Below are 19,572 nucleotides of genomic sequence, written 5' to 3' on the forward strand. Positions count from 1 at the left end.
AATGGGAACAGCATGTTATCAAAGAATATGTAACCCATGGATCAAGAAGAAATCATATGGCAAATTAAAATACATTTTTCACTGAATGTTAACAAGAACACTTCAAAATCAGTGGGATTCAGGTAAAGCAATTCTTGGAGGAAAATGTGTAGCTTTAAAGCTTTGTATTAGAACACCAGAAAGGTTAAAATCAAAACAATATAAAAATGAATGTTCCCAATTTTGTGTCTAAAACAAATACATATATAAAAGACATTAACACTTTTTTCTGGTTATTTCTGGTGGTAAAATTACAAGCAATTTGCGATTTTTATACATGCTTTTTCGTATGTTAGTTTTTCTCTAGTGAACAGGTATTATTTTTATAATTTAAAAAAAAAAGGTTTTTAAAAAACTTCCTTTCCCTCTGGTTGAATTCTAACTGCTGGCCTCTTCCTCCACCTGTCTCTTAAAATACTTGCTCCTCTGGATTCCATCCTTGTCCTTCGTCAATCTATATTCATCCCTTAGTAATCTTACCCACTTTCTGGATTCACTTATAACTTGCAAATTGATTTCTCAGTTTTTTGTAATATCCTGAATTAGAGACTCATGTTTCCAACCACTTAAAGTATACTTCTATCCTGATGAAAATCCGATAGCCACTCAAATTTAACAGGCCTGAAAGGAACTCATTATCATTTCCTAAAACTTGCTCTTTTCATCTTTAATACTGGTTAAAGACATCACTATATACCCAGGTTCTCAATTCTATCAGTTCTACCTCAGAAATCTCAATCAAATCTAACTTTTCTTTTCCCTCACCAATGCCATGTTTTCAACATAGGCATCTTCTATCAGTTATATTTTAAAAGAATCCTAACTTATTCTCCTGCTATCACACTCTCCTCCTTGAGAACTGAATCCTGATCAGGGATGCTGCATACAGCCTGAAGTCTGCACCACTAGAGAAGGTCACCATCCACATAAACTACGAGTGTTAATTGTGCCCAATGACCTAATCATGATACTCCCCCTGCTTTCAAACTTCATTAGATAAAACAAACCTACAGCACTATAAAATCTTTCAACCAGCTCCACTTTCTATTTTTCTAGCTTCAGGTTCTCATCATTCCTCTATGCAACCTACAATCCAGACATATTTAACTTTTCAGTATGCCCTATCAAAACCCACACTTTTGTGGATTTTTCTTTAGTCTATAGTGCCCTCTCTCCATAAAACTTCTAAATCCTTCAAACTACAGTTCAAACATACCCTCCTCTGTGAAGCATTTTTTGACCAGCCTAGACAAAGATACTTCACTAAGCATTTTGTTAACAGTTCTATTACAGAATTTGTTGCACTGTATAATAATCACATATATCCATCTCTCAAATTCAATGGAGAGTTGAGCAGTGCATAAAGAAGCTCCACATTTGTACCCTCAGTATCTACAATGTCCAGTCCCTAAAAGGGGCTAAGTTCATGTTAATTAATACTATACTTACCATATGCATTAGTACAACTTTTTAAAAGTAAATTAAAATGAGTTGAAAAAAAAAGTTACATGTTCAGCTGCCAATCTATAATCCATGTGGCGGAAAGAACTGATGTGATTATTCTTGATTCCTACACTTCCTGGTATTTAAACCTTTGTATAATTCCCTTCCCCTGCAACGTGAACTGGACCTATGACTTGCTTCTCATCAATGAAATACAGCAAAGGCAATGGGTTGTATGTGATTACATGTACACGATTACGTAAGAACATAGCACCAGTTCACCTTTGATAGACTCTCTTCTTTTGCTGACTTTGAAGAAGCAAGCTGCTCTGAACCTAATAGACACAAGGAAATAAATTCAACCAATAACCCAAGGACATCTAGGGGCGGACCTTTCCCCAGATGAGTCTCTAGATAACAACCCCGCCCTGACCTACACTTTAACTGCAGTCTTACAGAGGACACAGCTAAGTTGTGCCCAGCCTCTTGACCCACAGAAATTGCGAGGCAATAAATGTGTTGCTTAGAACCGCTAAATTTGTAGTCATTTGTGAATAAGCAGCTTAGAAAACGAATAAAATCAGAACCTAAGGTATTTCTGAACCCTTTTTTCACAAAAAGGCCTATGTTTTGTCCAATTTCTTAACAAATAAATGTCATGTACATGCAAAATTAAAACACAGACTAACATTTCAAATAACAGTTCTTAAGAATAGTCACATAAGGTAAAACTTAGGAAGTAATTTGCTATATAAAGCAGTTCCTACACTCTCTCTTAACACATTTGCCAATATATCCAATTGTACATAATACTTACTACATGTAATCAGTCTAATATTAGGGCAATTCTCCTTACAAACCCAAATAATAATAAATAGTTTAAAAGTTGATATCTAATTAATGATATTTGGTAATCAGAAGAACTTAATTACTGGTCGCCAGGCAAAGCAATCAAATTGGAGGAGAGTAAGATGTGCCTGAAGATGTGCCTGAGGGAGTAAGACACTGTCTTACAACAACAGGGCTCTTACTCCCTCAGGCACTGCACCAGCCAGCAAAGCATCAAAATACCAAGTTCTTAGGTCCCGCTGCTCTCAGATCAGGTGATGCCCTGTGCAACTCACCAATCCTCCCCACCTTGCAGTCAACAATAGTTCCAAAAAATTCCCAAAGCAGAAACTTCCATGACACAGGCCACGCTTACACACAGCAAAACATATAACACGAAGGTATGAAATTACAAGTGAGAAACAATAACCACCAAAATTCTTATTACTTCAGGAGTGGCAGGGTTGTGGTTAGAAGGCTCATTTTTCTTAGAAAGAGGCAAACATTCCTTTTCTGCCACTCCCCATAAAAGCCTTCAATGGCACAAAATAACATTCAGGAATAGGAAGTAGATTAATTACAGTATCCCAAATTCAAACATTTTGGCACTTGATATTGGTAAGAAGTGATAACTGAGACCGATTCCATAATGGTTAATTGATGAAAATAACCTAACACCATAAAACTTCACATCTGCCTTAAAAATTAAGAGAAATCTTCCGAGAAATACAGGTCTTATTCAACATATTCAGTTTTAAGAGATAACCCACACTCCTTCAATATAAGAAAACATGTTTCACAAGTAGCAAGGCACCTGAATTACAATCAGACTACTGAAATACTCATGAGCAAGCCACACCCAAAAAAGCTCAAGAAAATCAGGAGGCCAAAAACAACCCAGCACCACTGGTTGTCTTAGATTAAGTCATTTTACATTTTCACTTCCGGACTCAAGGATACATTATAGAAGTCCACACGATTTCTCTGGAAATAATCTCCATGTATTGGTATATTTCTATAGCCCAATTCATCTACCCCGTCCTTGCTGCATCATTAAAGGCTATTTTACCACTCATATTATGCTCTTATGAACAAAAGCTACTTAACAGTGGAAAAAAAAGTAGACACAAATTAAAGCCAAACAAACCCTAAGATACCATCAAGATTTTTAAATATTAGGAAATACCCTTAAGACCTGTTTTAAAACAAAGGTGATGGACAATACTAGCAGTAGTCAAGAAAGCATCTGTTCACTTTAACACTCCCCAGTCTGAAAAGAATAACAAGGACAAGATTTACTTCACCTAAAAACTCCTACATAAATATAATCACATTCTGATGTCCGGCAACTCAAGTTTAAGAAATTTCTACACACTGAAATATCTGGATTAGGCATTTCTCTTCCAGTTCTCTAGAGAGAATAGGAGTGTATATAGCCAAAATAGATGTCCAAAAGACAGCAAAACATAAAACCAACACAGAAAACTTCCTCGTTCAATGTGGCAATTCATTATGAGGGAACTACTAACAATTCCACTTGCTAGACTCTTAAGTGTTAAAAATAAAAGGCGGGGGACTGTTTTTCATTTTCTATAAATTACATGAGAGCTCACAAGAGAATAATTTTGAATCTTACTAGTACCATATTTTCTTATTAGGAGATGTTAATAATATAAACAACAATTAAAACAACAATTTTACAAAAAACAATACGAACTTTCCACTAATTCTGAAATAATCCTTTTATCAATTTTCAGATGCAGTTATTTGTATATAACCATTTATACAATTTGTAACTGAATAAACACAATAATGTTATAATAGATACTAAAAAGTTAAGTAAATGTGAAGTACAGTCAAGTCTAACTTTTTTAATTATAAGATTCTTCATCTAGCTCCCTAAATCTCAAGATGATGAGAAACATGCTTCTATTGTTTTCCTAATAACCCGTCCACTAAAATATAGATAAAAATCTCAGTAAGGCAATGCCACTAGGATGGGGTTTTACATAAGTGTATTCCATCTCCCTGCCTCAACAGAGATTTCAGGATGTGGCACTTTCATCTGATCCTGTCATATAATAAGAACAGGTAATTTCTCTGATCCGTTTCCAGCAATTCTCAACTAAGGTTCCTCATCTGAATCACCAAACATAGGAAATTATTTCAGTGACTGCTTTCTCAATAGTTCCAGGAATGATACATAACTAAAGCTGTCCTAAATGCACTGGAGCTAAAAGTTAAAATTCATTGCACACTATAGCACAATTCTCTCCAGAAACCTGGTTGAGTAAGGCTGGTATAAGTTCCTCAGAAAGTGTCACTGTACTACTAGGCCCCAGTCACCCAACCCCAACAGCACTAAGAGAACTATAGTGAGTGCACAAATCTAGAACTTAGATAAGAAAAAAGATAAATGCTTTATCTCCAACTTTAAGCAACTAGGTATTTTTACTTACTAGGGAATAGCATGGGGCTCAACTGTCCCTTGCTCTGAATGGAATGCATTTACTTAACAAAACAAACCCATAGAAATATGTTTCTCAAAGGGAATGATCAGCTCTTAGAAAATGAATTTTTAAAAATCAGCATATCAAATAAATATTAACTATTAACTTGACAAGGCTTTTCCTATTCACCCTTCTTTAGCAAACTTAAATATTCATTTTCTGATAATTACTAAATGCAAATTTTCACTTTAAAAAGATAAAGATAAATATTAAAAACCAGTTTGCCCTTCATTCTCGCACTAATCACCAGTTCTCAGAAACTGCCTTTTATATTCTTCAGTGTGGACTACAGCAACTTCAACTGTTAGATTAGTTGTGATTAAATCACTTTAAGGACACCAGTAGAGTTCTTTTACTCAAAAGCAAATGACTTTTTAAAATGGCCCAGTTTTAAGACGGATGAATATTTTTAAGAAGCAAAAATTACTTTAAAACAAGGTAGCTAATTAAAAGTCAAGCGTCGTTCCATATTGAATGTGCAAAGCGTTACTAAAAAGATGGGAAAAAAGAAACATGACATTCGTATTTTTAATTTATGCTGGCGTGTGTGCTGATCGTACAGAACATCAGAACAGATAAATTACTACGTATTCCACTTTACTAAGTCTCCAAAGTTCCTACGTTTACAAATATATAAGTAAAAGAGGCAGAAAAATGTAGGGGATGGTGTTTTCGCTGCTCATCTGTGCTCAGTTGCTAATATTTCTAATACCAGATATATTTCTAATGCGATGAAATAGGAATGCCTATCTTCTATACTTCTATTTATTTTCATAAAGCGGGGAGGGGAGGTGGTCTTGATTCATTTACTATTAGCGTTTTGCAATAAAGTAGATCAGCATAAAACATAACTGAAGCAGTAGAATTCATTTTCCCCAGGACAACGCACAGTTCCTCCTGTTTCTATAGTAAAGCACATCACTTTGCTATTAAAAATGTCCATTTTTCACAACTGACTTTTCCTTAACTCTAGTCAACACTGCTCTTCAAAAGAACCTAGCCAATTACTGTACCTTGTAGGCAGATGTGCAAAATTTTTACTTCCTTAAGAAACTTTTCCATTTTTTAAATGCTTTCCAAATTAAGCAGGACTCACATTAACTGTGATCTTAAGTAGTTTACTGACGTTTAAAAACAAACTTTTCATTAACGCATTCATCCAATTAAAGCGACATAGTAAGTGGGACTACTGACACAGATTTCAGGATTACAGCTTTATATTAAAAGTCGGTCCAAAGATGGTAACTCAGTGTTCTTTGAGACGCTTTGACTTTTGGCTTTTAAAAATTGTTCCCCACTCCAGTCCCCAGATAGAACTACATTTAGCAACGGGTCTCCTCCTGACTTCCTGGTACTAAAAACCACAACCACAAGGGCTGTTTCGTCGGTTTGTTGTAAAACAACATTTGCTCCAGTCATCTCACTGGAAAACAGACTTTCTCTACTGGGCATCCGCTGAGGTGAGGGTGGCTCACGGTGTTTAAAAACAAAATCACGCGTCTACGCGGCAGCAGCACCGCCGGTGTTAAGCGCCGGGTTTCTTCCCAGGATGGAGACCGACGCGGGCTGGTCCGGGAGGCAGCCCCCGGCGCCCCGGCAGAAGGAGAAAAGGAGAAGGGTAAAAATAGCCGGCGGCCACGGCCCACGTGCAGCCGCGGGAGGACCGAGCGCGGGTGCGCGGAGAGGGGTCCGTACCTCCAAACATGTGCGGCGAGAGGTGAGCTGGTAAGGAGCCGATCACCAGGCGCGGCCCGCCGGGACTCCCGCCCACCGGCCGGTCCCGGCCGCCGCCGCCGTCCTCAGGGCTGCTGTGCACCGAGTCCTGCGAGCCGTACGGGCCGCTGCTGCTGTTCGGGATGCTGAAGGAGGACTGCGCTGCGCGGGCCCCCGACGCCACGCTCCCCACGGCCCCGCCGAGGGAGCGGCTGCGAGGGGCTGCCGGTGCTGCCGGGGCCGCCGCGGCCGCCGCGGCGCCGCCTGAGGCGCTGGGCTGCTGCGCGCTGGGCACCTGAGCCGGGAACCTCCCCGCGGCGGCGGCCCGAGCGCCCCCGCCACCGCCCGCGGTCCCATTGGCCCCTCCGCTGCTACTGGAAGGTAGATCCGAGCCCGAGTACGCGCGCGTGCGGCCGTTAGCGGCGGCCGGGCCGCTCTGCTTGGCGCCCATGTCCGCCCTGCCCCGGGCCGGGCCCGCGCGCTGCGCCCCGAGAGCCGGGAGGGCGGGAGCGAGCGCAGGAGCTAGAGGGCAGGGCCGAGGCGCCGCGGCCGGCCCAGAGAGGCCCCCGCACGTCCAGGGCCGCCGCCCGGCGTCCAGAGGTGCAGTCGGCGCCCGGCGCGCTCTTTTTGGGGCGGTGGGCGAGGCTGGCGGCCTGACGCGGGCGCGAGAGACGAGGAGACGCGGTGAGGAAGGGGTCCCGGCTGCAAGCACCCCTCGCTGGCTCCAGCAGGAAGGGGCGGCTCAAGTGGCCGTGCGGCTGCCGCTGGTTTCGGTTCTAGTGCGCCACGACGGGCCGCTACCGCTCTCTGCCGCCGCGCTCGGCGCCCCCGATATCGGCACCGCCTCCTCTCGGGCGGCCGCTGCTACCGCCGCCATCCTCCGGCTCCCACGGCGGCTGGCGGCTGAGTGGGAGGCGCCCGCCCAGACTCCGCCGGGGCCACCTTCCCTCCTCCCCCAGCCACCCAGCTGTTATTAACGGAGAAAGAGGAAAAACGGGTGGCGCGCGAGGGGAGAACGAAGAATGGGAGGGAGAGGTGGCGCGCGCTTCCCGGCAACCGTCGCCTCGCTCCCCCTGCGAAGGAGGGGCCGCGCTGGCGGGAGGATCTGGGCCGCGAAGGCGGGGGGTGCCCAAGAGGGGAGGAGGTTCCCTGGCCCTCGCGCCGGAAGGCCGCGGAGCCGCGCGGCGGCAGGGTGCGCCCGGCCCGTGTGTTTGGGTCGCGCGCGGTGACCCCGCCCCCGCCTCCTCGCACCGCCAGGCCGATTGGCTCCCGCCGGCCTTGCTCCGCCTCCCCCATCCGCGACCTGCCCGCCCCTGCTCCGCCTCGCCAAGGTACTGCGGTGTGGTAGGTGCTGCCACCCATGGACTCGGTGATGGACAGGTCTCTGGCCCCGCCCTCCCAGCCAGGGCGCGCCCTTGTCTTCCTTGCGGGGCCTACGCCGATAGGAGGAACGGACACCGGGCGCCAACCAGAAGGCGGCCCCTCCTCCCGCACGTGGCCCTCTGACGCTGTAGGAGCCTGTGTCAGCTGCAGCTTTTCCTGGCGGGGGGCGTGAATGGCTGTGTCCTCTGCCCAGAGCAATTTGGTTTCGGTGGGTGTTGGTGTTACACACTGATTTTAAAAAAACAGAAGCTCAAAAGCCAGCTTGATCTCAATTAGACTTACTCATGAAACACCAACCTGGGAGGAAGCGTGGAGTTGGAAGAACTCGGGATAATCCAGCTTGACCCTCCGTGGCAGGGCAAATACTGTGGTGCCAGGAACGCTGCACCTGACTCACAAAACCTAGGATCTAGGCCCAACACCAAACTAAATTATCTGTAGTGAGCAGATTATTTTACGTTTTTGGACTTCAGGTTTATTTTTGGTTTTGTTTTTGAGACGGAGTCTCGCTCAGTCACCCAGGCTGGAGTGCAATGGTACGATCTCGGCTCACTGCAACCCCCGCCTTCCGGGTTCAAGCGATTCTCCTGCCTCATCCTCCAGAGTAGCTGGGATTACAGGCACGTGCCACCACGCCTGGCTAATTTTTGTATTTTTAGTAGAGACGGTCTTTCACCATGTTGGCCAGGGTGGTCTTGAACTCCTGTCCTCAAGTGATCCACCTGCCTCGGCCTCCCAAAGTGCTGGGATTACTGGCGTGAGCTACCGCACCAGGCCCTTGGGTTTCTTACCTGAACTGTTTGTGTTAAATCCTAGGGCACCTGCCTCTTTAAAATCCTATAACTTCTCTAAAATGTAATAAAATTCTCCTCAGTGCCTTCCTCGGAGTTGGTGTGGGCTCCTCACGGCAGAGCAGGGTCTGGATACCCAGGGAACAGCCTGCTCTGAGACTCCCATTTTGAAAATGTCTAGTCTCTACTTGAAAATAATAGCAAGTGGTGTTTTATAAAACTACAGAAATAAATACTTTGTCATTTTTTTCACTATTTGCAATAAGTCATTTATGTAATGATTTTCATCACTCTTAGGGTATGGGAATCAAGTTTTTAAACAAATGGAGAATATATGTATACATATAAAGACATGCATTGTGTATCTATGTACACAAACACACATATATAAATGGAAAAACAAAGGTACTCAGTGCTTTATATGCAGTATCATGTTAAGATATGGTCATCATTTTGGTTAAGTGCCCTCTCCTTGTAGATGTTTCCTGCCACCTCCTCCCCCATCCCAGCATCACAGACTGACTTCAGTGTTCCCACTCAGTGCTGTACAATACCTCCTTCATAGCTCTGATCATGTTATTATTATTATTAGATATCTTGCTTGTCACTACACAATTGGCTCCATGATAAACTTCATGTCTGTACCTCCAGTGTTTAACCCAGTGTCTGGTCTTGCCATGGTACAATAAATGTTTTGTGAATGAATGAATGAATGAGTGAGTGAATACACATATCCTCACCAGCTGTACTAAAACGATTCTTTCTTGAATGTCACTCATTAACTTATCATGTTCTTATTCTCCTTGACATTTTGCTTGTGGTGGGTGCCCCTTCCACCTCCTCTCTGGTGAGCCTTTTTGTTTCTTTCCCCACGAAGATTCTGGAGATAAAATGCTGGCCTTCCATGTTCTTTCCTTGGCCCTCTTTCCTCTCTCCTCACCCCTCTCATCTCTCTCCAGTCACCAGCATGAAGCTGTCGATGTGTGTTATTGTCAACCAAACAGTTCTGACTTCGTTGAAAATGTGTCGCTTATTTATTTATTTATTTATTTATTTATTTATTTATTTATTTTGAGACGGAGTCTCGCTCTGTCGCTAGGCTGGAGTGCAGTGGCGCGATCTGGGCTCACTGCAACCTCCGCCTCCCAGGTTCAAGCAATTCTCCTGCCTCAGCCTCCAGAGTAGCTGGGATACAGGCACGTGCCACCATGCCTGGCTCTTTTTTTTGTACTTTTAGTAGAGACAGGGTTTCACCATGTTGGCCAAGATGGTCTCTAACTCCAGAACTTGTGATCCACCTGCCTTGGCTTCCCAAAGTGCTGGGATTACAGGCGTGAGCCACGGTGCCTGGCCATCACTTCTTTATTATACCTACCAGTTCTTCAAAAATTAAAAGTGCTGCTTCATCCAAATGAGTACACACAGGTATACACATACGTAGAACTGCAACGGGTTTTTGAAATAATACCCATGCCACCTGAAATGCACTCTGCTTTCTATTTGACTTCACTTTTGTAAAATGCTGGTCACTGCTTATTGGATTGATTTTACACCCCCCTATGGGGTTGTAATCTGCACTTTGATAAACAGTAGTCTAAATCAGTGCTTTGCAAACTTTAGCACACACAAGGATTACAGGAAAACCTTGTTAAAACAGGCTGTTGGGCCCCCACCCTCAATGATTCTCATTCCATAGCTCAGGGTTGGGCCTGGAGAATTTGCATCCTAACAAGCTGCCCAGTGATGTTGCTGCCATCAGACTTCGGACTCTTGTTTGGAGAAGCACTGGTCTAAATGACGCTTTCCTCTACAATCAGAACTGTTGTTTTAATGCCTTCACGACTTATCAAGAGACGAGAGCCCCAGCTCTTTAAAATTTTTCAAATTTGAAGGTTTCAAAATACACTATATTCCTCCTGATGCAGTTCAATGATATTTTGACCAAAGGCTTTGGGGGTGCAAAATTAGTCTGAATGTACTGTTAAAGCACTTCACATTGACAAAATCATTGGCCACAAACCCACACTGGAACAGGTAAGCTACTTCTGGGCTTTCAATAAAAATGCCTGACCAATCAGTTTGTTGTTGTCTAGTTTGAAGTTTAGTTGGGTCAAGCCTCTTCCCTTTGTGTTCCCTTACTCTCCTTTGCATTCCTCTTTCCTCTCTTGGTTTCTCTTTTAAAACTCTGCTGGATCAGACCTTTGATGTGTGGGACAGCAAATTTGCATAGTGACACCCATTAGTCCTCTCGGTCAGGGACCACAGCCTCTCTACAGGGCTGTTCTGCAGCCAGCAGTAGCCCTACACATTTTGCTAAGGTTTTGCCATCCCACTTTTCCCCTTGTTATAGGATTTAAGGGATGGTTATGGCTTTGCTTTTTTTATTCAAGTAAGTGTTCATACACTACCTCATCTCTACCAAAATAGGACTATATGTATAATTACCTATTTTTAAATAGGCCTATTTTCTATTATTTTGCTTTTTAAAGAAACAAATGGACCATCTAAACATTAAAATGAATCTTAATACATCCTACATATGTGTTAATACATCCTACATACACGTCCAAGATCTTAGTGGTGATTAGAAACTTACATCTTAAATTCAAAATCTTAGTTTGTAGTATTTAGGAGTCACATTGTTGGGTGATTGTTCAGAAAACATCAAAAGTTTATGTAATGTCTTTAACAAATTTTTATCCTCCCTCCCCTGTACTTGTATTAGTTTTTTAATGAGAAGCAAAAGACAAGAGCCAATCATGACAGGATTAAAAGTACATGCCATGAAGTGGTTGAGCTCAAGCTGGGGTTAGGCCCTGGCTTTGTCTAACACTGGTTGTGGGATTTAGGGCAAGCCACTTAACCTGGCTAAACCTGTTTCTTCTGTAAAACATGGATGATCATATAGTAATACCAGTCTCACAGAGTGGTTATGATTCTCAAAAGATTCATTCTCTATTTGAGAGTACTTTCCAATGTGTTAATAGAGAAACGAACTTTAATCTCAATGTTATTATCCCTAGCAGATTGTAATAATTTCCATATCACCTCTGGCAGGTTGTGACATTGTACAATTAAGTATATACTAATACTCAATGGAATTGATTTTACCATTTTTTGAAATTTTAATACATTATTGATGCATAAGGATGTATTGGTAATAATTCGTTAGTAGTAGTTTACTAATAAGTATTTACATCACTGCTATAATAATGATGATAGTATGATATGTCATGACACATCTATATCTTTCCACCATGGGATGGATGGATGTGTGTGTGTGTGTGTGTGTGTGTATGTACATATACTCATAGATAGCTAGATAGATGAAATTTGAAAGGAAATTATCATTAAGATATCAGAGACTACCTATTTGAAATCTCCAATATTTAAACCCTTAAACATTTTTTTTTCTTTTGATTCCACAGGGTAGTTAACACTTTGACTAAAGAGTCTTTGGGTCCTAAATAGGCTTAAATGTGTCACAAAAGCATTTCATGTTAATTAATCGATGACTGGAGCCCTATGGCTATGTTTAACATAGATTCCGGAATCATTTTCCTTTCTAAAAACAGCTTGAGATATAATGTCAGCACCTGCTAATAAAAATAATTTTTGCTTACCAAAATGGTATGTAGTATTACTAAGAGCTTAAATATTTATATGGTGTTCTATTCTCAATTAATTCACTTGGGCTTTCAAACATTTTTTTTTTTATCTTTAAGAGCCCTTATTTAAAAACCCTTAATACCAACCAACCACAACCCATGATGCTTTCACTCCATTATAAAGGAACCTCTCAGATTCCATACAATAGTGTTTTGAAAGGAATCCAAGATCTTTATTGGGGACATACTGTTGAAAAGACATAAAATTTAGTGGAAAAATGTATCATGGGGTCGGTACCAAGGGGATTTTCCCAGCCTACAGAAGTGAAGACTAGCTTGGAGAAAAAATAGCCCTCTGCTACATAATGCATGTGGTCCCTCCTCCAGTGCAGATGCACCCTCCAAACCACCTCCTGTCACTTGCTTAAATCATGAATACTGTACGTGAATGACTGTTGTACATGAATGATTAAAACGTATTATAAGACATTTTCCCTTACCACTTCCTCCCTCAAAGGTAGTCAAAAGCCCCCATAAAGGCAAGCCCTACATTTTAGGACTAGATTGTTTAAGCCTTCCAAGTACAGGAACTCTATTTCTGCTTTATTTTTAACTCCCCAGAGTGCCTGCTTCTAGAGAGCTCGAAGACAATCTATATGCAAGAGACTTTGAGTAACAGCTATGGCTCGCTAAGGGCAGGCAGCAGTGATTAATGCATGTCCAGAATTACTACCGACTTAACAGACTGTCATCACCACATTAAGTTTGTGTGTGAAGTTGGCTGCCTTCTACACTGTTCAGCCAGGGCAAGTTTGTGCGTTAGGGGGCCAATTCCCTTTGAGTTGCTATTGAATGATCTACGCCCCCAAATTAGGCCAGGTTGGAAAGGGTAAGGTCATAGTTGCAGAACTGCCTTTCTTCCACCATGAGAAGATAGAGCAACAAGAGCTCCTGGTCAATTTACCCCACCTTCTGTTTCCCAGAAGTTAGCTGGGCTCTGGCTGAACTCTAGGGATACAAGTCTAAACTGGGTAGGTTTTGGAACATAGCCCTGAGCTGGGTCATACCTGGTGCAGGGAAACATCGGAATACCTTAGGACCCTCACTGGAGATATTTTCATTCTTTAAACAGAGTGGCTGAGCATCTGGGGATGTAAAGTTAAACCAACTAAACACCATATAGCTTCAAAAACCTTATAGCTTCTAATCAAGGGACTTAGATAGAAATGAAGAGATGGTCAGAGTATCATGTGGTAAAGGCATACTGGAGCTGACTGAAGGGATGGGGATTGGTGAAGGACAAAGATGTAGTCTGAGAAGGGATGCTGGGCTGAGTCTTGAGAGACTTCTGGCTTCAGCACCCATAGGCATTCCAGGCTGAGGGAGCATGAAGCAAGGGAGAGCTTTGAGCAGCTGAAGAACTTCAAGCAGTTAATTATAGCTGGAATGAAGAGTAACAGGTGAGAGGGTGAGAGAATAGGCTGGAAAGCTGCATGTAACCAGCCTGGTGTGCTGAGCTAAGAAGTTGGAATTCATCCAGAAAGCAAAAGGGAACCACTTTCCCAAACAGGGAAGTAGCAGGATCGCATTTACAGTATGGAAAGACAACTCCAGCGGTATTTTGGAGAATGGATTCATGGGAGGGAGGAACGCACAGTGAAGCGGAAGACTAGTCCAGAGGCTAACGTCGTCATCCAGGCAAGAAGTGAAGAGAACCTGAATTAGAGTGGTGGTAGGGCAGATTCTAAAACTCTTGAGAGAGCAGCCTTCACAGGTCTTGGAGGCCAATTGGATGTCCTATGTTACCAAGAAGGAAGAGTCAAGGATGATAGAGTCAAGATGACCAGGGACAGATAGTCCCTGGTCCTAGCACTAAGTAGGACTATGGGGGAAAGAGCACATTTGAGGAGAGGGAGCTGAATTAGCTTTACGTAAGCAGAACAAAACCAGCCTTGTAGTTATGGCAAGGCCTGGGGTTAGGTTCTGTTGGCTTTAGGCCTCCAGCTGTATGTTGAATTTGCACAGGGGTAAGCACAGGTTACCCTAGTCTGGTCCCTCAGTGCACTGGATTTCACTTTGCTCAGTGCTTCTTGGTGTGGGCATCATGTCTCCAGGTCTCTCTGTATGTGTTCACCCTGTGCCTGCTCAGTGCTGTTCTGGGGATGGACACCCTGAGCATAGGGGTCAACAAAGGAGTGGAGTTAGTGCTCAGTTCAGTTGGAAGGTGACCAAATATGAATGCTGGGTGTGGCAAATTAATTTTCATTGTTATCACTCCATGAGCGAGGGAAATGTAGCCCTTGTTATTTTCCAACATAGTCTCCAGTAGAAACAGTTGTTTGTGACACTGAATTAGTTTGTTAAAAAATTCATACCTGGAAAATTGCAACATATATTACTTTAAAAGTAATGACTGTAGTAGGCAGAAAAGTGCTGTCTCTGCCCACCCAAAAATGTCCATGTCCTCATCCCTGGAACCTCTGAATATGTTACCTTACGGAGCAAGAAAGACATTGCATTTGTCAATAAATTCAGGATCTTGAGATAGGGAGCTAGACCTGGGTGGTCTGTGTGGTCCCAGGGTGCTTACAAGATTCCTTAAAAGTAAAAGAGAGAGGCAGGGTCAGAGTAGTTCAAAGAAATGCTCAAGGCTATTGTTGGTTTTGAAGCCTGAAGAGGGCCACCAGCCAAGGGGTGTAGGTGGCCTCTAGAAGCTGGAAAAGACAAGGAGATGGATTCTCCCCGAGACTCCAAGAAGAACACAGCCCTCCTGACACCTCGATTTTAGGTGAGTCAACTTGAGTCCCATTTCAGACTTCTGACCTCTAGAACAGTAAGATAAATTTGTATTGTTTTAAGCCACTGAATTTATGGTAATTTGTTACATCAGCAATGGGAAAACTAATACAATGACTATTCTTTAAGGTTTCAGAAGGCAGCTGGTTACAAACTACTTCGAAAAAAAATCTGATAAATATGGCCACTAAATCCCTATGTGGCTAATCACATATACTTTTCTTTTTTTTCTTTTCTTTCTTGTTTTTTGAGACAGAGTCTTGATCTGTCCCCCAGGCTGGAGTGCAGTGGCCCGATCTCAGCTCACTGCAACCTCCACCTCCCGGGTTTAAGCAATTCTCCTGCCTCAGCCTCCCGAGTAGCTGGGATTACAGGTGTGTGCCACCGTGCCCGGCTAATTTTTGTATTTTTAATACAGAACGGGTTTCGCCAGTGGGCCACACTGGTCTCAAACTCCTGACCTCAGGTGATCCACCTGCCTCGGCCTCCTGTAGTGCTGGGATTACAGGCCTGAGCCACCACATCCGGCATTAATCACATATACTTCTTCTTGACTTCCTGTCCTCACTCCTGAGCCCTGGTAGTGTAGGGAGCCATGCTTTCTTGAAGCTAGGCCTGCAGGTATCTGGGCTAGCATGCTGCTGTCAAAAGACCCTGCATGGAACTTTCCATTGCTGGCCTTGGAACATCCTTGTAAGCAGGCTTCCAAATGTAAGCATTGAGATTGGAAGGGCACAGCATTAAAAAGAACAACCTTTGGTTCAAAGTTTCTGTTTGTATTTTCTAGAACTCTTAAAAGTCAATATATGTAGGTGGACAAAATATTTGGTGAAATTACAGTTCTGAAAATAGCCTTATGTTTGCCAGGACTTGAGGAAGGCCCCCAAGTGATGTCTAGTCCACCTCCTGCAAAGGCAAGAAGGCGGAGGTTGGGAAAGTCCACACTGACATCTAGTGATACAAAACTGCACTGCCAAAGGCTCCAACCGAAGCTATTTGCAGCAGTGGGCTCCTCAATTCTGATGCATCTACTGCCCCCCAAGAGGGCTTGAAGACTCAGTGCACACCAGCCAATTTCAGCTGCCCTGGTGGGGGCCAAAGCAGTTCAGGCTTCTTTATGTTTCACTTACAAACTTAGTTGGCCATCTAAGAGTTTTGCCTCTTAATTTTCGAAATGATCATTTCAGCACATTCTAAAGCTATAGAATTTACTTCTAAAAGCTTCTTTGTGCTTCCAGTGGCCAGACCTTTTAATGCCAAGTGAATTTTTTTATTTTCTATATGTTCTCAGAACAAATGCTTGGGCTGAAATGTCCTGAGCAAGGAATGATCTGCAGCAGGGGATGGAACCAGTACAGCAGGTACTTGTCCTTTTTATGCCCTGAGAACATTGTCTGCATTTCATTTCCAGCAACTCAGAAGTCTAAGGTACAGAAGAAATGATAAAGAATGCTTCTTCTGTCTTTCCATTTTACTTCTATACACCAATGAAAATAAGTCAGCAGAGATACGATTTCTAGTTCCTTCCTTAATGGCGACACAGTTAGAAGCAAGACTGCATTTTTAAGGTTGTTGCAGTAACCCAGGTGAAAAAGAATGAGGGGGGCTGCACAACAATATGAATGCACTTGATGCCACTAAACCATTTAAAATTGGTTAAAATGGTAAATTTTGTGTTACGTCTATTTTACCTCAATTAAAAAAATAATGAAGGCTGGACAGCATAAGTAACAGTAGGAATGGAAGAAGCTTTTGCAGGACTGATCAAGTGATTGGATGCAGATACGTTTTCACATCGTTCTCATAGGCAAAATGTACACATGAACAAATACTAAACTCTTTAGAATACTAATGCCAAAAACCTTCTACAACCTCCACATCGAAACAAACAGACCTGAACATTAGGAAATAATCAGATTTTACAAGGAATGTGTTTTTCATACACTTTGGACATTTTCTTTTATAATATGTAAATATCAAAACCTTCAAGCAAATCATACAGACGAGAAAATAAAATGTGCTGCATTAAAAACATACAGACTTAGCAAAGAAAGGACAAAAACAAAAAACCTCCTAAGGCAGTTTTGACTCTCAGAAACATATGAGAGAGATAAAAACACTGACAGAATTCAGTTGCTTCTGTGAAGCAAGCGAAAAAGGGGAAAATAAATAACTTTCAGGAAGGCACTCCAGACCTGACCTGTACAAACAGCAAATTCAAAGGTTTTGAAAATGATGAGTTTTAACTTTTTAGAGTTTGTAATCAATTGAAATAGTGATTCATTGACATTCTGGGGAGGCATTAGAAATGACCTAGAATTTCTCTGGTAAAACGTAGCATTTCAGTACGTTTAGAGGTACACGTAGCTGGTTTCTCCAGTATAGTTTTTAACAGGTGGCATACTAATAATAAATCTTGCTCTGTTTCTTAACACCACTCCCCCCCAACTACTAATGATGGGGTGAAAAAGTGAAAAATACTGTCTAGACCAATATTAATAAGGAGAATGACAGCTACAATTAGGATTTCATTTTAATACAGCAGGATTTTTATACTGAATTAAATGTTCATATATGTTTATTTGATAGTAACTCATGAATTTCAGCAGCAAAAAAAAGTTTCTTCTGGAGCTCACAAACAGGATGAACAATTAAAAATAAATAAATAAGTCCCACCATGCAGAAAATTTACTTAGCTTGACACATATGAACTTGAGAGGAACGAGAGTTTTGGAAAGTGAGACCAGCTTCTCTAGGACTTTGGTAAACTCAGTCATCTTGTAGAGGAAAGAAGGAAGCAAGTGCCTGTTACCTTCAGTGCTCAATACTAGAATGATAGCCATCTATGGCCAAGTTTGAAATGGTGATGGCTTGAGAAACTAAATAATAAGAATTGTCTTTTTTTTTAGATTTAATGTAAACTAGCTAATGGCTTGTGTATAATTTTCCAGACGACTTAATGGATATTTTTATGATTTAAAATAATTGTCTTCCGTGTCAGTCAAGACATAAAGAATACAAATTTCCACATTGGAAGAATGAATAGCCTCAGGAAGAAGTTTATATCTGTTGGAGCAGTAATTCCAGGCACTGGTCTACAGACCAGCACCAGTCTGTAATAAAGTGCTCATAGTGAAATAAGAAAAATTAGGGCAGTGCAGTAGCTTTGTTATCCATAAAAAGTTAAATGTATCTCATGCACAAGACTATCTTTAGTCTAAGATTAGATCCTTCCTACCCTATGATAGTTGTAGATGGCCATAGATTTGGGGAGTATTTGGTTTTTTGTTTCTTCCTTTTTAAATGTAGATTTCCTTTTTTGGGACAAAGAAATATTGGCACCCTGATATTGATTCCTAAGCTGTTTTTGAATTTTTATTGACCTGTGAAATCTAAAATGTTGGAAACTGTTGCTCAAGAGATCAGCAGTTCTCACCTTTGTTTTCCCTGCCTGCCCCAACATACTGGAGAGATAGGATATACCCCCATCAGCTCAAGCCTCAACAAGGCTTGTTATCAGCAGAAACTTAGGCTCTTGAAGAGGGAGGGTGCATATCAGAATGGCTGGAAGTCATATATATGCTAGACAAAGGCCCCACGTGGTTCTAATAGGGCCCAAACCCTAGCTAAACTGAGAATTCTCACTCAGTAATACTGATATATCCAGTGGGCCTAGAAATGACCCAGATACCTCATTTATTAATTTACCATCTTGCCCTCTCTACAGAACTGTATCTTCACTTCCCAGAAAAATGAGTAGGATTTCTCCGGAAAGCAAGTCCCTCCGAAGTATCCACCAACCAATGCCATACATGTTTTTTTCGTCTCTAACACCAGTCCTTCACACTGGAATTTGGACACACTTTTCTTTACTCTTTCAGGCCATGCCATGTAGTTATTCTGGGTCATCGTTTCCTCAAGGAAACATTGAAGGGATAAGATCCAGGTCTTTCAAACTGCCCACTGTGACCCGTTAGTGTAGTGGAAAACGAATCCAGCTAAACATGACCAGTATTTTTTTTTTTTCTAATGAAAGGGCATATAGTATTGAAAGACTAGAAAATATCAAAGTAGGCTGGATGCAATGGCTCATGCTTATAATTCCAGTGCTTTGGGAGGCTGAGGTGGGAAGATGGCTCAAGGCCAAAAGTTGGAGACTAACCTGGCCAATATAGTAAGGCCTCATCTATACAAAATAAATAAATAAAAATATCAAAGTGCATGGAATTTAGTGAAGCTAAACATTGTTTTATGAAACTTTATATATATTCTGAGCTGAGACATAGAATATTTCTCCTAATGTAGGTTATAGTTTTAAAAAAAGTTGGCTGTGTACGGTGGCTCACACCTGTAATCCCAGCACTTTGGGAGGCCGAGGCAGGCAGATCACCTGAGGTCAGGAGTTCAAGACCAGCCTGGCCCACCTGGTGAAACCCCACCTCTACTAACAATACAAAAATT

At 42.2% G+C, this 19,572-nt stretch overlaps 1 protein-coding gene and 1 long non-coding RNA gene across 3 annotated transcripts in view; one reads left to right on the top strand and one right to left on the bottom strand.

Annotated features, from left to right (window-relative positions):
- Window positions 1-8,582, bottom strand: part of ZNRF2 (zinc and ring finger 2) — a 99,519-nt gene extending 90,937 nt beyond the window's left edge. For both annotated transcript variants that reach the window (XR_010126895.1, XM_063667422.1), the window contains exon 1: window positions 6,516-8,582. Coding sequence is in view for 1 of the 2 variants with exons in the window: in XM_063667422.1 (XP_063523492.1) it covers window positions 6,516-6,984 (469 nt within the window). In the remaining variant the exon portion in view is untranslated. The remainder of the gene's footprint in view (window positions 1-6,515) is intronic.
- The window catches only part of LOC129040301 (uncharacterized), a 39,112-nt gene continuing 25,794 nt past the window's right edge, over window positions 6,255-19,572 (top strand). Inside the window, exon 1 of the long non-coding RNA XR_008503590.1 lies at window positions 6,255-6,280. This is a non-coding gene — a long non-coding RNA (uncharacterized LOC129040301). The remainder of the gene's footprint in view (window positions 6,281-19,572) is intronic.

This window comes from Pongo pygmaeus, chromosome 6 (genome assembly GCF_028885625.2).
Source record: "Pongo pygmaeus isolate AG05252 chromosome 6, NHGRI_mPonPyg2-v2.0_pri, whole genome shotgun sequence".
Taxonomy (NCBI): Eukaryota; Metazoa; Chordata; class Mammalia; order Primates; family Hominidae; genus Pongo; species Pongo pygmaeus.